Here is a 19,417-nt window from a genome sequence, read left to right as displayed (position 1 = left end):
TAACAGACCAGCTGAGCTGCAGCTGAGACAAAAAACGACCAAAGAAGGCCGGATTTGAACCCTATTGTCTCTATATTAGTCTGTGTCACTTTGATTCCATTCGACTACCTGCTGCTGTGCTGATATTTACCAGAAGCATCACTATAAAGCATCTTGCTCAAGTCATTTTACCACACTCGTTACAGACCTTCATATTACATGGTATGAAGAAAAGAGCCAGGCCAGTGTGTCAGAGTTCACGGATATATAATCACATGAAAAAGAAAGTTCTCTCATATGCATCACATATATGATGAACTCAACAAACAGCTCGCAGTGACTGAGTGAATGGTTCAAACAGTCCAAGGTGACATTAGTCCTCCAGGCCATTATACAGATGCTAGTCATAAAATTAGAATATCATGAAAAAGTTGATTTATTTCAGTAATTCCATTCAAAAAGTGAAACTTGCATATTATATGTATTCACTACACACAGACTGATATATTTCAAGTGTTTGTTTCTTTTAATTTTGATGATTATAACTGACAACCCCCAAATTCAGTGTCTCAGAAAATGAGAATATTGGGAAAAGGTTCAATATTGAAGACACCTGGTGCCACACTCTAATCAGCTAATTGACTCAGAACACCTGCAAAGGCCTTTAAATGGTCTCTCAGTCTAGTTCTGTAGGCTACACAATCATGGGGAAGACTGCTGACTTGACACTTGTCCAAAGGTTGACCTTTGACACCTTGCACAAACACCTGGCACAAGACACAAAAAGGTCATTGCTAAAGAGGTTGGCTGTTCACAGAGCTCTGTGTCCAAGCACATTAATAGAGAGGCGAAGGGAAGGAAAAGATGTGGTACAAAAAGTGTACAAGCAATAGTGATAACTGCACCCTGGAGAGGATTGTGAAACAAAAGTCATTTAAAAATGTGGGGGAGATTCACAAAGAGTGAACTGTAGCTGGAGTCAGTGCTTCAAGAACCACACAGATGTATGCAGACATGGGTTTCAGCTGTCGCAGTCCTTGTGTCAAGACACTCTTGAACAAGAGACGGCATCAGAAGCATCTCGCCTGGGCTAAAGACAAAAAGGACTGGATTGCTGCTGAGTGCTCCAAAGTTATGTTCTCTGATCAAAGTCAATGTTGCATTTCCTTTGGAAATCAAGGTCCCAGAGTCTGGAGGAAGAGAGGAGAGGCACAGAATCCACGTTGCTTGAGGTCCAGAGTAAAGTTTCCACAGTCAGTGATGGTTTGGGGTGCCATGTCATCTGCTGGTGTTGGTCCACTGTGTTTTCTGAGGTCCAAGGTCAACGCAGCCATCTACCAGGAAGTTTTAGAGCACTTCATGCTTCCTGCTGCTGACCAACTTTATGGAGATGCAGATTTCTTTTTCCAACAGGACTTGGAACCTGCACACAGTGCCAAAGCTACCAGTACCTGCTTTAAGGACCACGGTATCCCTGTTCTTAATTGGCCAGCAAACTCGCCTGACCTTAACCCCATAGAAAATCTGTGGGCTATTGTGAAGAGGAAGATGCGATACACCAGACCCAACAATTCAGAAGAGCTGAAGGCCACTATCAGAGCAACCTGGGCTCTCATAACACCTGAGCAGTGCCACAGACTGATCGACTCCATGCCACGCCGCATTGCTGCAGTAATCCAGGCAAAAGGAGCCCCAACTAAGTACTGAGTGCTGTACATGCTCATACTTTTCATGTTCATAATTTTCAGTTGGCCAACATTTCTAAAAATCCTTTTTTTGTATTGGTCTTAAGTAATATTCAAATTTTCTGAGATACTGAATTCGGGGTTTTCGTTAGTTGTCAGTTAAAATGATCCAAATTAAAAGAAATAAACATGAAATATATCAGTCTGTGTGTAATGAATGAATATAATATGCAAGTTTCACTTTTTGAATGGAATTACTGAAATAAATCAACTTTTCCATGATATTTATGACCAGCATGTGTAAATGAGCCACTGCTTCAAAATCCACTCTTTTCTGACAAGTTCAGGATTCCAAAAAAAAATAACACAAGAAAGCAACAAAAAGAAAAAGAAATGACGCGAAAGAGTCTCGTGACCTGCGCCCGTTGTCATTTTGAGTTTTAGTTTATATCTTCTGGTTTAGCTTCTCTTTAAGGTTGGGTGTTTTGTTTAATAATGTCATTGTGTCTTTTAAGTTTTGACTTGGGCTTTACTAATTATTTGATTCCACGCGACACTGTGACGCCCTCGTCATGAAGATCAGGTCATAAGACAATTTAAACGCTTCTTGTATATAAACAGGAACTCTGATTCACAGACGTGTAAAAATCCCTGTAGTTTTAACAACTTAGCGACAGCAAGCACGTGCATAAACTCGCCCTGTCATTATGAACAGTGATCACCTTCTATGACTTTTTCTGGCTTTTTACAATTATAGTCATTATTATTCCTCAACCATAGTTTATCACAAGGTTGGTGGATGTTTACGGTGAGTCACTGCAGGCTGTTGAGCTCTAACACAGAGAAGCCATCTGTGTTTGGATATGCAGGTTAGCAGGAGTCACTTCAGATAGCGTATGTGTTTATACAGCGGCAGACAAATTTTAAATAAAATCGGGGACAGAATTCACAAAAAAAAAAAAAAAATGCTAAAAAGAGTGATTCACAAAGTATGTAAATGGTGAAAGTTAGAGAAGCTTGAGGCAGTTCGGTGAGAATAAATGAACCACAAGTTCGTCAAAGAGGGGATATTAAAACTAAACTAATTATCATGAAAACTGAATGATTACAGACCCCCTCTGTTCACTGACAAATGTTTGGAGTCTGTAATGAAACCTCAGGTGGAGAGATTCTCATTTCCTGCTAATGCATTTCCCACAGAGCTCTGAACTTTTTACCCACGGCTCTCTCAACTGGGCTTTTCTCCCCTGGTAGGAGGAAAGTGTCCGTCCTGTGGTTAGATTAATTTATCTGGAAAATACTTTATTAAATACTCACCAGTTCACTAATCTACACCAACCAGCTCTGGAGCTATAACAGAAATGTGTTTATGTTTTCAACTTTAGAAGAATATAATTGTCCTGGTTAGATAAAAAGGGGTTAGATTATTATTAACTAACCACTACACCTCTCTAACCTTCAAGTGGATCTACTGGGCTCATTTTCAGCTCCATGAATCTGTGCTTAGGATTTACTGAAGTAGCTGCACATGAATCACAGGCCAAACTAATCCTTATTTATCCTACACTGGGCCCTGGTGGTGCACCTTAGTTCACCATCTGCCTGAAACAAGCTATTTTAGCCATCTACCCTCCCAGACCCGTCGCTATGTGCCCGCCCACTGATACGCTTGGGCCCGCCCTGGCCCGCCCACCCACCCAAGCCAAATCACTAATCAAGCTAATAATAGTGGTGCCCCCCTGTTGGATTTCATAAGCCCCCCTTAAGACTGAGATCTGGCGACGGGACTGTACCCTCCCTTTAAAACAACATTCCCCGTGATTGGCTGCCCTTTAAAAACAATAGATTTGAAGTGTAGGCGGGTGGAGCTTCTGTACCGGAGATGACCATATGAGTCATAACTGCTCTCAATGACATCACACTGCCTCGAGACTAGAAATAACGGGGTGTTTATAGCAGTTGAAAGTCTGGACTTTGGCTCACAGAGATTATTTGTACATAGACTTTGGCCATATTTATATGAACATCCACCAGTGTAACAGTACATATATGACAGGAAGTGATGAAAAGTATAATATGTGTCCTTTAAACCAGCAATAATTTAATGACTGTTTAATTAATATAAACAAAGGTGCTCCATTTTGGGTTTTTTGAGCCACAACCAGCAATAGCAGCACAATATTTCAACTGCAGCTGGAAGTTGTGCTTATAGGAAAAAGCTCTAAAAGCTCACCGATATGTTACCTGCTGCCCAGAAAACAGCTAGCAGACACAGTTAGAGCCTCGCTGGTGAGTGCAGCGGAGCGCTTAGCAGCTAAACATCAACAGATGGGAGCAGCCAGTGAAAAAGCTACAGCAGCATTCACATATTACATATTATGACTGTGCACCCAATGCAAATATAAATGTTATTTAAAATGAACTCCAATTTAATTTGAGTTTATAGTGGATTTATTTTAATTTAGTTTAATGTAGAAATTGATTTAGTTAATCTTTTAATATAATAATTAATCCATATAATAAAAGAACATTAAGTAAAAATTGCTTTAATTGAAAAAGATGTAAAAAATTTATAATAATAAACACTAACCAGCACAGCAGTGCAGCAGTTAGTGGTTTGTGACAGCTTAGATTGGCTCCAGCCCCCTGCAACCCTGAACTGGATAAGCAGAACTGGACGGATGGTTATTTTATATAAAAAAAAATTACATTTTACTGTCTTTATTTTATTTAGCCAAAAAAAAAGAAAGAAAAAAAAAAACAAGTACAGTACAAATATAGCAATAGAACAATATACACCAAAATGGAAATAAATGATAACTTCCTTAATAATTAGGAAATAAAAAGGAAGAAAACAATAATATTTAATATTTATAATTTAACTTTTTTGCATGAACTTCCTTTCCTAACTTTTAATTTTTGTTCTTTAATTAGACTAAAATATAAGTTAATTTATGATGGCTTCACTAAAATGATTCCTCTTCAAATATTTAAGGCAACCAGCTTTAAACGTTTACCTCTAAAAATGTCCTCTGAGTGACAGAAACTGTGCCAAAAACTAGATGCAGCTGTACATGAGCAGCTAAAGAACTGATTCACAAAGATTTCCTCTGTGCTGTTTGCACACAGTCGCACTGTTTTATTCTCCCGTGTTACATCACATGTCGCGTTCCTCACACATCGTCCTCGCCTCCTCCCCGGCTTCCTGAGCTACATCATCTTCACCTCCCTCTGCAGAGGCTTTACCTCGTGATCTTGGTTCACAGTTAAAATGTGACTTCCTATTATGGTACTCCTCTGCATCAAAGTCAAATAAAAGCCACAGATGCTAAAATGATTCTGTAATAATTGGCACCTATAATTTTTTTTATTTCCAATAATAAAGACAAAAAGTTACTGACATTGTAACAAGGCTCCATTATCCCATTATGTGGGTGGGTGGGATCTTTACTGCATGAAAAACTAATTAAAAATGTTTTCAGAGAGCTCCACGGCTAATATACGGAAAATTGAGTAAATTAAAAGCTCCACAGCAGCTAATGATCGCAGTGGAAATCAACGGTCAAAAAGTGCTGTGAATGAAATTCGGTTCAATTCAGTTTTATTAATATAACACAAAACCACAACAACAGTCACTTCACTCAGGCTTGAGATATTCAGCAGCACACAGCTTTGTTTACCTGAGATTTTTTTCATGAAACGTGAGGTGAACACACTGTACTCACCGCTAATCCACTTGGCCTCTGGGTTGTGAGCGCTGAACTCGGGTTTGTACAGATCTGCCACAGTCAGCCTGGACTTGCTGCTGCCCGGAAGCTCAGCTGGAAAACAATGACTCAGTGAAATCCAGGTTACTGACACAGATTTATCACTAGAGATTTTAATTCTTAAAAATCATTCCTATTATAAAGGTGTTATAAAGCACCTTCATGTAAAAAATATTTCTACTTCTCAAAAACACATGTTTGCATGGTTCAGAAAGCTAAAATAACTGATGAAGAAGTGTCATCAGTGCTCCTCTCTCTCCACAGGCTGACATACCGGGTGTGAGGACGACTACAGACATGGTGATGAGCGAGCAGACCACCACGATCACCAGCAAAGAGATGGCAATGCCCTTCCAGTTTCTCTGCGGAGGGCTCACATCCACAAACTCCTGCAAAGACAGAAAGCCACAAACACAAACTAATCAACAGAAACGTGCGAGTCACTCCAACACTGTAACTATTAATCTGCAGCCCTAAACAGCCTCTATGTGCGCTGTGGGATTTGCTCTCATTCAGCCAAAAGTGATGTTTTGTGATGTGGTCTGGTTTGCACTTCATCCCCGAGGTGTTGGGCTGAGTTTGAATTTGAGTTTATGTACAACTGCTTCCATACCAAAAAAGAAAAGCCACTTTTTAAGGCGCTGACACTAAAATATCAGTCTGGCACTCTGGTTCAAATGCTCGGTCATTCGTGCCGCTCCAAAACAGCTCTGACTTACAAAGAAATGGGCTCTACAAGACCTGTGAAGGTGTCTTGTGATATCTGGCACCATCTGGCTGCTCATTGTGAGTTGGAGGCACTATGGACCAATTAGTGGTTTCTCCTGGAGCTCCTCACAAGCCTCTCTTTTTCTCTCTTTTTCACAGATTGTTCAGGTTTCTTCCACATCCAATACAAGAAACAACTCTTCACTTATTACAATCAAGTAGATAATTTGTTCAACAAAGACACTTTTTGTAGTTTTGTCTCCATGTGATTGAAGTGCAGGGTTTACAACAAGGTGCAAACCACAGGTTACGCTTAAGAACAGGAAGGTCAGATTAGACTTTTCCAGAAACCTCTTAAAGAGCCGACGCAGGTGATCTTCTACCGGAATGATGGGAAGAGAAAAATATGGAGAAGGAGAGAAACAGCTCATGATCTGAAGCAGACCACATCATTTGTCAAACATGATGGAGGCGATGTTATGACATGTATGGTCGCCAGTGGAACCGGGTCACTAGTATTTATTGATAAAGCGACTGCTAACAGGATGAATTGTGAAGTGTACAGAGCTGTACTCTCTGCTCAGATTCAGCCAAACGCTGCAAAACTGATCAGACAAATGGATCAGGACACAAAGCAAACTGCAAAAACAACCCGAATGTTTCTCAAGGCAAAGAAATTATTTAATGGCCAAGTCAGTTCTCTGATCTCAACCTTTTCCAAGCAGCTTTTCAGCTATTAAAGACAAAACTAAAGGCACACAGACCCACAAACAAAGTAAAGGCCTGGCACAACATTTGAAGAGAGGAAGCACAGCATTCGGTTCAAGCAGTCACTGCAAATAATTTTCATCTAAGCATTAAAAACAACCCTCATATTTTAAACAGGTAATGCAAAAATGTCATCAAACCACTTGATTTAAGCTCAGAGGCTGCACTTCATTCACATCTCGATTGGTTTAAGATCTGCTGTGGTGGTGTTGAGAAGCAAAACTACAAAAATTGTGTTCTTCTCTGACAAAATAACAGTTTATCCCAAACGTTGGTGCTTGTCAATGAATGTTTAAACTTGGCACCTTCACTATGAATAAATTATGACAAATTGAAGGAAAAACAAAGATTCTTTACTCCCTACATTAAAGGAATCTGCTGGCTCTGTTTTACTGTGTGGAGCACTTTGCTGATCTGATTTTGGGTCAGTTGCCCTCGTAGAGGGGAGGATTATTGCAAATCAAGTTCTTTTGATTGATTCCCTTTATTTGAATCTTTCAGAGTGACAGAGGGGCTCACTGCTATGGCCTTCACAGTGACCACATCTTAATGCAGTTTTACACCTATGGGAGGTCTGGGAGGGACACGTTTGACAGCATGCTCAAATCACCATCTTAAAAAGATCAAACAAGAGCAGACATCCATGAATTGAGCCCCTGGATCCAGATTTTTGCTTTAGAGCATCAAGATGAGATCTCCCAATTTCATTTACTTTTTAAATTCATATGAATTTGTGACTGTATGACACAAAATTGCAATAAAAAAAACCCCTGAAACTCTAATACTTCCTGGAGCACTGAAGCTGATCGATGCACATGATGGCTCGACTCCTTGTTTTTTCTTTGAGTTTGATACAGCAGCAAGTTTTCAGATTCTTCTTTCGAGAGTAAAGTTTAGCTCCCTGAGGATTTCCTACTTTTTAAAAATTTTATTTCAACCAGGAAAAAAAAATATATAACTTCAGTCAGTAGGAGCTCCACAACTGTGAGGCCATAATGAACAGCCTCAGGCTCTACAGATCTGAGACACCAGGGAGAACTTAGAAATACAATAAGTCTCCTTGTCTTCATCACGGGGCCGGAGTGAGATTTGTAAAAGAAAAACAAAAAAAAACCATCGAACTCATGGTGCTGAAGCTGTTCTGAAAAATTCCTCACCTGCAACTCGACCAAACCTACCAAAGCTTCATCCTTTTTATAGCTGTGCTGTGACTGACTAGTGTGAGTGTGAGTGTGACCCCTCTTATATCCTGTAGTCGAGATTTAGAAATGAAAATCATTTGCACGTTCACTGATTCTGTGACTTTTTTTTTGTTATTTTGCGACTGTGTCTGTGAGACCTGCTGTGATGTATGATTTGCAAACGGAGGCACTGACAAAAAGACAGGAGGCTGAGCTGGAGGAGGCAGAGCTGAAGATACTAAATGATGAAGATGGACAAGATTAGAAATGAGGATATCAGAAGGACGGCTCAGCTGGAGATGGTTTGGACATATGCAGAGGAGGGCTAGTGGATATATCGGACAAAGGATGCTGAAGATGGAGCTGCCAGGCAGGAGGAAAAGAGGAAGAGCACAGAGGAGCTTCATGGATGTAGTGAAGGAGGACATGTAGAGGGTTGGTGTGGCAGAGGAGGATGCTGGGATAGGGTGAGATGCAGATGATCTGCTATGGCGACCCCTGAAGGGAGCAGCTGAAAGAAGAAGATTGATTGTGTGGCTTTTCACCAGGATAGATCACACAAGGCAAACACTGATATTCAAAGCAGAGCAGTGGTCCAGATCTTCCACAATACTTGGAAATGAAGAGGAATACCTTAGGAATACTAATTAGTGTAACTCAGTGTTGATTGCTGTCTTGAAAAATTTGTATCTAGTGGGTTTAGCGCTGATTTTATATGAATGCCTCCTTTTCAGAATAACATTACTGACTAAAAACATAAATAAAGGCAAGCGTCACACAACATGGATCAGGTTGTAAAATTATACCACAGGACGACCAATCCCTTTATTCCTCCCACTGCCTGCACTCATTTAGAAAACATTAGAAGGAATTCACTATTTTCAATGGAAGTGAGATATAAGTGTACAGCAGACTTGTCAGCATTCATCTCCAGCGTCCATCAATCTGCATTGATGTTTTTTACTTTTACAGTCATATGACACTCCTGTTGTCTAGACAGAACAGTGATTATCCACCGAGTCGAAGCTACAGTGGTAAATCTGAGCTCTTTTACATGTTCTGCTCTTAGGTTGAAACTTTGCTTAAGGATTCCAAGACAAACAAACTGTAACTTTTCAAGAAGCTACCAGCTTACATCATTTCTCATTCCAGCTTCCAATGATGAAATTTGAACCTGCAGCCAAGACTTTGACAAGACAGAGAAAAGATGAGAAAGAAATGATGCAAGTGGGGCTTTTATTTAACCTCGCATTGGGCTGGAAGACGGCTGTGGACGAGCGCTCGGATGTTTCCAGCAGAGACACTGCAGGGGACTGTAATAGGAAGCTGTCACATGCTGACTAAATGGTCTTTCTTCTGAGCTTGAGAGAGAGAAGCATAAAGGGAAGACGGCGTGAAGCCTTGTTCGTACATCAAACACATCAAACTGCATGTTTTCCAGCAGTCCTTCTCCCCTCTGCAGAGCTGGAGAGGTGAGCTGAAAGCTCATGTTTCTTTTCACTTGTTAAGAATCCTGACAATCTTCATTTGAAATAGCCCTTTGGTTTCTAATTACCACCAATCATCAGACAAGCAGAAGATGGGAAACATGTTTAAATTTGCAGCTTCAAACAAACACTTAGTCTCTGACCTCAAACTTGAAAAACTGCCTCTGAAGAAGTTTCCTGGGCGGATATCAAAGATCACCAATTCAGTAATATGCACAGTCATATTGGACTGTTTAAATATTCAATATGATTCCATTTGAAATGTTGCGGTTGCGGTCTCTTAAATGGCCAAAGGAATTAGAGTGCCTTTCAAATAAATGCAAAATATAGTTAATAAAGATAATTTGGCCAAGCTGTACTTTTAGTAAACTTTTTCAATATTCTGGGCAATATCTCAGCAACATTAGCATGTGAGCAGAAGCAGCATATAAATCAGCAGTAGCTTGTAGTCAGTTTATCTGCTCAGTCCTGCAAAAGAACTAAGTACACCCCATGATTCAGCAGCTTGTGGAACCACCTTTAGCAGCAATAAGTTGAAGTAACTGTTTTCTGTATGACTTTATCAGTCTCTCACATCTTTGTGGAGGAGATTTGGCCTCACTCTTCTCAACACTGGCACACCACATAGTATAAATACTGGCAGCAGCTATTTGTGTAGGGCATGTTGTAAGCTCAACACAGATTCAACACAGAAGTATAAAATAGGCCTGATGCAATAGTCACTCTGAGCAATCGGTACCATGCCCGAGCACACTTGACCTCCAAAGTCCAGTTCGTTTGACTAGTGTGATCATCGCATGCTAAGTAAACAGCATATCTATAACACATATGAGAGAACAGAGTGTCGCTGCTTGTTGAAATAAGCCACAAAAGGCATAAAATCACGAACCTTGTGTTCTGCTGATGGGCTTTTCAAGAGAAAGCAAGCATGACAGAGAGGAGCCGAGATGCTGAGACAGGTCAACATCTTTCAGCACAGTGTGAAGACAGGACAGCTTGGGAGAAGGGGGGTGGGGGTGGGGTGTCGTTCTCCAGCACAATACAAGCAATCATGCCCAGTGTTAGTACACCCTAAGACAGGGGTGGGCAACTCCAGGCTTCGAGGGCCGGTGTCCTGCAGATTTTAGATGTGTCCCTGATCCAACACACCTGAATCAAATGGCTGAATTACCTCCTCAGTATGCAGTCAAGTTCTCCAGAGTCCTGCTAATGACTTCTATATGTGATTCAGGTGTGTTGGATCAAGAACACATCTAAAACCTGCAGGACACTGGCCCTCGAGGCCTGGAGTTGCCCACCCCTGCCCTAAGAAGTGGACATCAAAGATCATCAATTCATTACTGATCAAATGTTAAATAAACAGGACTCCACCCAAATGTTACACAGTCTACATTACACTGTTAGTTATTCTTTCAGTAGATGCTCCATTTTAAGCTCTGTATATTGGCTGGGTTTATAGTTACATTGCTACAGATTAATCACAACAGAAATCCAGAAAAGATGGCTTTCACCTCTAGAATTGCTGAAGATCCAAGTTGAAGTAAAATGCAGATGCTAATGGCTGCAAGCTGTTATAAACTGGAAGGATTCAGAATTCTTACCTCTGCTTTGCAGATTTTCATATCCTGCAGGTTTTCACATTTCTTACAGAGAGGCAAAATCTGTGATACAGTGCAAACTGCCTCTCTTCGGGCTATTTTGTTATAGTAGTAGCAGTTTCATGCTGCGTGCTACATGTAAAAAAAACCTCACTTGAGTCTCCCAACAGTGTCCAGTGTTTGTTTGGTAAACTGACTTTTTCAAATCACATTCTGATCTGGCGACAGAGACAAAGAGACTTACTGAATTTCTAAATTCTCTCAAGTGCCACTGATCGATAGAGCCCAGGGTTGTTCATTTTGGCCTCACAGCTGTGGAGCTGTTACTGACTGAATTTGGAGAGGTGTGTTTTTTTTTTAGGTGGAAATTTCAGAAAATAGCCGAGGGCTTAAGGGATTAAGGCAAAGGCCTTAACAATCGACCAGAAACACCTTTATAACCCTGCCTCTGCCAGTTTGAGCCCACACATCAACAAAACCATTACAAGCATAGACTCTACTATAACAAACACTGAAAGAAAACTCTCAAATATGGATCCCTGTTAAGATTTACAACATATTGAAATCATGCATATTTTTACTGTTGAAGTATTCATAAAAATGACTTTATTACCATCATTTCCATCTGTAATGATGGCAATACCTACTGTGATACCAAGTCAAATGGGTTTGGAAACACAAACTATCAAATTCCCCCAAAGATATTGTGCAACTTGACCAAGAGAAAAATGCCAAGTAAGCTGTGATATGTAGTTTATCTACTGCTGTCCTTCTAAAACAAGACCACTTGGGCAGTAATATGGTTTTACTGTATATAAGGGTATTTAGAAATCCTAGTGGTATGATTTTTCAACAAAAGAAGACACTCCTCTCTCCATTAAACTGATAAGGAAATGTTGTATTGAGATTATGTGCTGTACACTGCACAAAAAACCAAAGGGCATTCTCCACTGGTGAACCGTTAGCTGAGCTCAGCGAGCTGTGAAATATGATAATTCAAATCAATTCAATTCTATTTTATTTATATAATGCCAATTCACGACAAAAGTCACGTCAAGGTGCTTTATATTGTAAGACCCTACAATATTGAAAGAAACCCCAGCAATCACTCAAGAGTGGGAAGGAAAAACTCCCTTTTAACAGGAAGAAACCTCCAGCAGAACCAGGCTCAGGGAGGGGCAGTCATCTGCTGTGACTGGTTGGGGGTGAGGGGAGAGAACCAGGACAAAACATATGCTGTGGAAGCGAGCCAGAGATTAATAATAATTAATGATTAAATACAGAGTGGTGTAAAAACACACAGAGTGTGAAAAGAGATGAGTGAAGAAGAAATGCTCAGTGCATGATGTGAGGCCCCCAGCAGCCTAAGCCTGTAGTAGCATAACTAAGGGAGAGTTCAGGGTCACCTGATTGAGCCGTAACAATGAGGTTAATCAAAAGGGAAACTTTTAAGCTTAATCTTAAAAATACAGTCAGTAATTTTTTGAGGTTATTTAATAGAAAAAAGGATGTTGCACTCATAATTACTGTTTAACCAATTAATGTGTGTCATCTGACTTCATGGATAGATAAAGCTGGGTATCATCTGCATAGCAATAAAATTGTATGCTATGCTTTCTATGCTATATTACCTAAGGGAAGCATGTATAATGCAAATAATTTTGGTCCCAGCACAGAACCTTGTGGAAATCTGTGACTAACTGCTGTGTGTGAAGAAGACCCCCCATTTACATGTGCAAATTATAGTCTATCAGACAGATAGGATTCAAACCACTGTGACCACGTCTTGCTTTTTTCAAGCTCCAGAGACTACTATGACCTGGATGACTTAGAACCTACACAGACACACTGTGACTACTGAAACAAATAAATAAATAAATAGGAAACTCTTGAAAGAATTTGGGTTTAGTGAGCCAGCTGGCACAGGAACTTTGTGCATTACTTGCCTTCAGAAAGTTGTGGCTAAAAAGAAAAGCTCAGGTCACTTGCGTGTTAGTGTCTGCTGCAGCACTGTTGGGCCTCCAGCAATGACTGATTAAATGTTAAGGTTAAAACTGAGACTAATCAACTTGTCTAGAAGCAATAAGACTCTCTTAGTGTGAATAATGGTAGCACTGCTATTACTGACAACCTCCCCTCCTTGTGGTTGTGCAATGTTCAGTCAAGTTATGTGAGTTTATTCTGACACAGTCAACATAAAAACTTTCATCATCTAGATAAAAATACTGCCTGACCCAGCTGGTTTTCCAAAATGTCATCTTTCCCGGGGAGCTGACAGTGCAACAAAAACTGCAGCCCTGGGTAGTAATGAGTTCTAGACTGTATTTAAAGTGAAGCCACACTGAACCTGCATTCTTTCTAATTGCCAACAGGGAGTAACTCCTCAGATAGCAAAACAGACTGTCTACAAGTCCATGGGAATAATGACCCTTTGTTGTTTCTCTTGCTGAATTTATAATCCCCATGGTTAGTTTCAAGTATTACTGAAGGCAACATGATACTCATTTTGTACATTATGCCCCTTTTATAGTCAAAATGAAGGATAAAACATGGTCAACAGTCACCAGATCTCAATCCAATAGAGCAGCTTTGGAATGTGGAGGAACTGGAGATTCAGATAATGGATGTGCAGCTGACAAATCTGCAGCAACTGTGTGATGCAAAGCGTAAACCTAGTGTCACAGTTGCCAGTTGAACACACAGTTGAATAAGATATACGCCATGTGAGGATTGAACAGATCTAAGACTTGTAAAAACTGTTTGGACTTCAATGAGAAAGGATCAGAGTTGCACAAGTGGTGCTTTTATTTTGTTGGGACATAGTTTTATCTATTTAAGTTGAATTTTTTTTTATTAGATCTGAGATCTTGAATGGTGCACAATGCTTTCATTTTCTGGTGATATCGTGCCCACTGCTGCAGGGTACTGACTTTAGGTAATTGAAGGATTATTATGATAATACCACTTTGAATAAATCTGTCTGAGGCTGAATATAAAAGCTGCGGATGTGTCCAGAACAATCTGTATCACATACACTGCTGTGGAGGTGAAACTGTTTAATTAATGAAGCAGGAAAAACTCGCACATACTCAGCAGTGAGTAGAGCTTCCTTTGCACACCACTGGGCCAGCGACTCCTCTCCGAGTTTAGTTCAACATCTCGCAGCTAATTCGCTGCATGCTCTGTGTGTGTGTGTGTGTGTACGTGTGTGTGCTTCAGCAGACACAGCTCACTGCTACAGTCTGTTGATCAAACTCCCTTCAGTGGGAAGTAAAGCAGGCAAGCAAATCAAAGCGTGTGCGTCTGTGTTTGTGTGCAGAGGAGAGTTAAAGGGATAGACGCACAGAAACACATCGACAAACCAAACCTGCCGAAGGCCGAGATGATGACTCTCCAGACAAAGGCTTTCACTGGGTCACACTGCGACTGAACACAAATTCAAAGCTAAAATTTCTAACCATGCCCCGCGTGCTGCGGGGCATGACCCCAGAGACAAAAAGCGAGGCCACTTTTTATGCCATAAAAGAAGAATGGGCATCAAAAAAGTAAAAACAGACGATAAAATGAAAAGACGCAGGATAAGACTAAGTTAAACTCACTAATGTGATTATATCCAAGTAATTGATGTATCTGTAAAGACTTAAATGGCTTTTCACAGTTACATTTTCCTATTGTGTCCTAGTTTGTATGCAGAGTAAGTGCTTAGTCATTTAATCCATGAATAAAATCAATCCAAGCCGTGTCAACTGATTTGACATTTGAGTCCTTTTTCAAGTTAAAAATGCCCAAAAAAGGTTCTCAAATCGATCTTTAGCTGCTTGTCCTTCTCTTCCATTGTAGTAAATCAAATGCTTTGAGGCTTTCAATTTGAGGTTAGACAAAGAGATTCTTGCACAGAAAAATTTTGATTTTTTTTTTTCACAGTTTAATGATGTTTTAAAGACAAAACAATCAGTTCTTATGCACATATCTCTTAGCTGCAGCCTTTTGTGTGTTTAATTCTCTGGTGTCTCTTGCAAAGCAGACCTTGAATCATTGAGAATAAATAAAGATTAACTTTAAAACCCAAAATAAACTCAAGATTTAATTTGGTGGAAGACGATTGCAGAGTGTGCATGAAGTCTGGAACAGAACCAGAAAAAGATGCAAAAACAAAAAATGACTTCAAAGATGCCAAACAACCTTTCTAAGATGCAATCGAACAAAATGATGACACAAAATAAGACAAAGCAAAAAAAAAAAAAAAAAAAAACAGGAAAAAAAGAAAATAAGAATCACAATGGAGTAAAACAACCACAAAGAAAAAAAATGGGATACGTACTCTTAAAATGAAAAACAGCATTAGAGCCAACCGATTAATCAGTATTGGCCAGCATTCTAACAGCTGATAAACAAAGAGAAAAAAAAAAAAAAAAAAAAGGGCGAAACAGCCTTCAAACATGTTATGCATGTTGATGTTGCATAGTTTGTCCACCAGAGGGCACTGTGCAATTTCCCTGCTGGCAACAGGGATTTGAACTCCATAAACAACCAGCTGGTTCGAGTTGGGCAGAAGTAAGCAAAGAAACAAATAACTGCACATAACAAACATTATGGAAATCTGTTTATGTTTTATATAAATATATGAGAATATCAGATATCACCAAATATTGGTATAGACATCTGATATCTGATATAGATACCGATATAGACATCGGTATCTATATCAGTCTTAAAAATCATACATTGGCTGGGCTCTAAACAGTACTTTGTGAATATCCAAAATCACCACAAGATCTAAAATGACCAAAAATGAAACACAAAGGGGCTCTCGCAAGCCAGATCAATGAGGTGCTATGGATCAGAAGCCCATAAAAATATATACATTTTGTGGGGTAAACATATTTCACCAACTATGAAACAGGAAGTCCATAGAGTGGGAGTTCCAGTATATTTAGAATACAGAAGGGGTGGGTGACAGCTTATTTAAATATGTGCAATATGTGGGGTATTACAAGGTGGTACAGAGGAGACATTTTCCCCAAATAATCCTTTATATACTGGTACAACACAGAAAAACATGCTCCCAGTGGAAGTGTTGAATATTTCCTTGAAGTCACGCTGTAAGTCATATAATCCCCAAAGTATGAATATGGAGATTGCAAAGATGCAAAACAGATCAAAGCAACCAAAATGAGACAAAAAAAAATCACTATAATCTAAAACAAAACAAGACACAAAACAATTAAAATAGCAAAAACTATCACCACAAGGACACAAACCGGCCACCGTAAAACCTAGAACAATGCAAAATCAAATACGATCATGAGATAAGGCCTGTCAGCTATGAGGTCACCGAGGTCTGGACCTCGGTAATTTTCCTCCAAAACAAGGCAGTAAAAACTGGCAGGAATCAGTGAGACGCTCTAGGTGGCTTTTACTTTGAAAAGACTTGTATTCTACAACATTATGGCCCACCCTACACTGCCTCTGACTGGGTTGTCTTTTGGGGGGTTAGGCTGATGCATGACTCATGAGAAATGATAACTGGTTGGTTTACACAGGAGGAGTGAATCAGACGCACAGCAGGGCCAGAGCCAACCAGGAAGTAACTTTTCCCCTCCTGCTTTCTTCATTTTAAGTGAAGCAATAAAATTCTGTATTTTGCTATTTTGATCTTAATATATACACAGTTGCTCCTGCAAAAGAGGGACCCTGTACAAAATAAAGTCCTCAAAATTTCTGGTTTTGATTGCATTGCAGCTCTTGTCTCCTCTGAGGTGCATTTATAGCCTTGTCTACTGATCAGTGGCTCACAGGTGCAACACCTTGAATATGAGACAAATTCTAGACCTCACAAATTTCTAAATCCTGGTTACGGCTCTGTGCAAAACAATCAGTGAGAGGCAGACCCACCTAAAGGGGAAACAAAAAAGACCACAAGGAAACACAAAGTGTGGGGAAAAAAATACTAAAAAAAAAAGCAACCACAAAACTGTTAAAAATGACCAAAATTAGATGCTACATGAGACACAAAACAGCTATAAATGAGAAAAAGAAAGATAAAAGATGTACAAAATGACTAAAATAGGAGCTAAAGGGACAAAAATGAGACCAAAATGCAAAGACAAGCACAAAGAGACAAAAAAATTAGGCAGAAAGATTTTCATAAATGGCAAATATGCAAAGCTAACACAAAGAAATTACCAAAATGACACTCTGGATGAGGCAAATGGCAAATAAAATAACTCCCATTAAGACACCAAATAAGACACACAACATTTACAGAAAACTAGGAAACAATGCGATCTACCACAAGACTCCAGAAAATCAAAAATGAGCTGCAAAACCGCCTGAATGTGACACAAAGGGACACAAAAATTAGACACGAGCCATTATAAGCCACGAGTCCAAATGCAACACACGAGCTCCAAAAATGAGAAAAAGAGACACACGTGTTTTAAAATAGGAAACAGCAAGAGCACAAAGATGCAAAAACTACCATAAAAAGACTCAAAGTAATAACAAAAGAGAGAGAGGGACGCAAAATCACTACAACGTGGAAATAAGATGACAATGAAACACAAAATGAGACACATAGCAGTATAAAGGACGAGCAACATGCCAAACTAGTACAAAGACACTCAGAGTGCACAATAAAGTGAGAGAAATGACCAAAGTGAGAAGCAAAGAGACGCAAATAGAAACGCAAACTGAGACATGAAGCAACAAAAACTGTTACAAAAATGCAACACGCACAAATAGGCGCAAAGCGAGCGGATTAAGACATATAAGAAACTAAAAAAAAAAAACAGCAAGATGCTAAACAACCCCCGGAAACTTAAGGAACAATATGAAATGGAAAAATGAACAACTAAGAAGCAAAGCATCCACACAGGAGGACTCAAAGTTACCAGAACGACACACAAAGTGACCTTTTCCCCTCCTCACACTCAATTATTGATACGATCCCAGACAACCTGTTGGAGTTACACCGCGGGCATTACAGTCATGACAGCCTGCTCTCTCGGCACAGTCTCGGTGTGTGGCAGGTAACGACTTGATGCGAGTGTCAGGGATGCGGCTCACATCACGCAGCGTGAGATTAAACAGCCTGAACTCCGAGACAGGTGCAGGATCAGAGGCTGAAGTTTGGCCACGGAAAGTGGAGAAATTACTGACGGGGGGGGGCTGCTTGAACGGACATGAAAACTTCCACAGACTCTGGTGTTTATCTGCAGCGAGAGGACGCACAAAAAAATCAGAGAAAAAGAAACACGCACCGTTTATTTAACTGCACTTTGCTGCATTTTAAATTCTAATTTAAAGCAGCGAGTAAAGCGCGGAGTCCCTGTTCACTGCAGGCTATCACGCTGACCAGAAGCGTATCTCCGTTACCTCCTGATAGCTGGAAATAAAAATAATAAATAAAAATAAACATCTCTCTCTCTCTGTTTCTTGGTTTTCTTCCCACCTCATCCTGCTGAGACTCTTTGGGCTTCTTCTTGGTGGTGGCCGTCATCGCAGCGGAGCTTCAGTCTCGTCTCTCAGCCTGAATGCAGCGCCTCTCCCCGGTAATAACAGCGCGAACCTGCCGGTGAGACAATTTAGCGGCGCGACCGCAAAGCTGCCAGCAATCAGCGCGAGGTTCCGGCACGAGTTTCAAAATAAAGGCCGCACCGCAGGATATACTTCTTTGATCATTTGTCACTTTTTTGTGTTGCTTGTTTTTTCCTTAGTTTTACTTGCAATTTTTTGTTTTGTTTTACTTGCTAAAAAAAAAAATCGGCTACTAATAATGACTTAATATTTAATGATTTATCAATGATGCAGGATTTTTAATGTTTTATGTTGTTTTGTTTTGATTTGATTTTAATCAGCCATTGTTTCTCGGGGCCACATATCTATGTGTTTATTTTACATTCAGCCACTTTCTTTTTTTTCTCTGTTTTTTTTTTTCAAAATTAAAACTGATATTTATTCAACAGCTAAACCACTTTAACTTTAACACAGTTTAAGCAGGTTTCAGATTCAGTATATGGCAATAATGATGACATTTTTCATGAACTCTGTTTATGTTTAAAAAAATAAATGCAAGCATCTGGTGCCTGTTTATGTAGAGCTGTCCATGGTGCTGAAATCCAGTTTGTCCTTCAGTCAGTACTCCACATTCACAAGACCACAAAATATTGTTACTTTAAACACAAAAAAGCTCTTTGCTTTTACAAAGTCATGCTTATTTATATTTAAATAACTACTGCACTT

At 39.8% G+C, this 19,417-nt stretch overlaps 1 protein-coding gene across 3 annotated transcripts in view; it reads right to left on the bottom strand.

Moving 5' to 3' along the window:
• Positions 1 to 18,717, bottom strand: part of LOC115793622 (inactive dipeptidyl peptidase 10-like) — a 75,456-nt gene extending 56,739 nt beyond the window's left edge. For all 3 annotated transcript variants that reach the window (XM_030748673.1, XM_030748668.1, XM_030748682.1), the window contains exons 1-3: positions 18,627 to 18,717; positions 5,706 to 5,820; positions 5,390 to 5,485 (exon numbers count right to left, since the gene is read on the bottom strand). In XM_030748673.1, the coding sequence (XP_030604533.1) occupies positions 5,390 to 5,485; positions 5,706 to 5,820; positions 18,627 to 18,674 (259 nt within the window). In that variant the 5' untranslated portion in view covers positions 18,675 to 18,717. The remainder of the gene's footprint in view (positions 1 to 5,389; positions 5,486 to 5,705; positions 5,821 to 18,626) is intronic.
• Positions 18,718 to 19,417: the final 700 nt, after the last annotated feature.

Source organism: Archocentrus centrarchus, chromosome 2 (genome assembly GCF_007364275.1).
Source record: "Archocentrus centrarchus isolate MPI-CPG fArcCen1 chromosome 2, fArcCen1, whole genome shotgun sequence".
Classification (NCBI taxonomy): Eukaryota; Metazoa; Chordata; class Actinopteri; order Cichliformes; family Cichlidae; genus Archocentrus; species Archocentrus centrarchus.
Note: the sequence above shows the minus strand (reverse complement) of the source record. Positions and strands in the feature narration are given on the sequence as shown.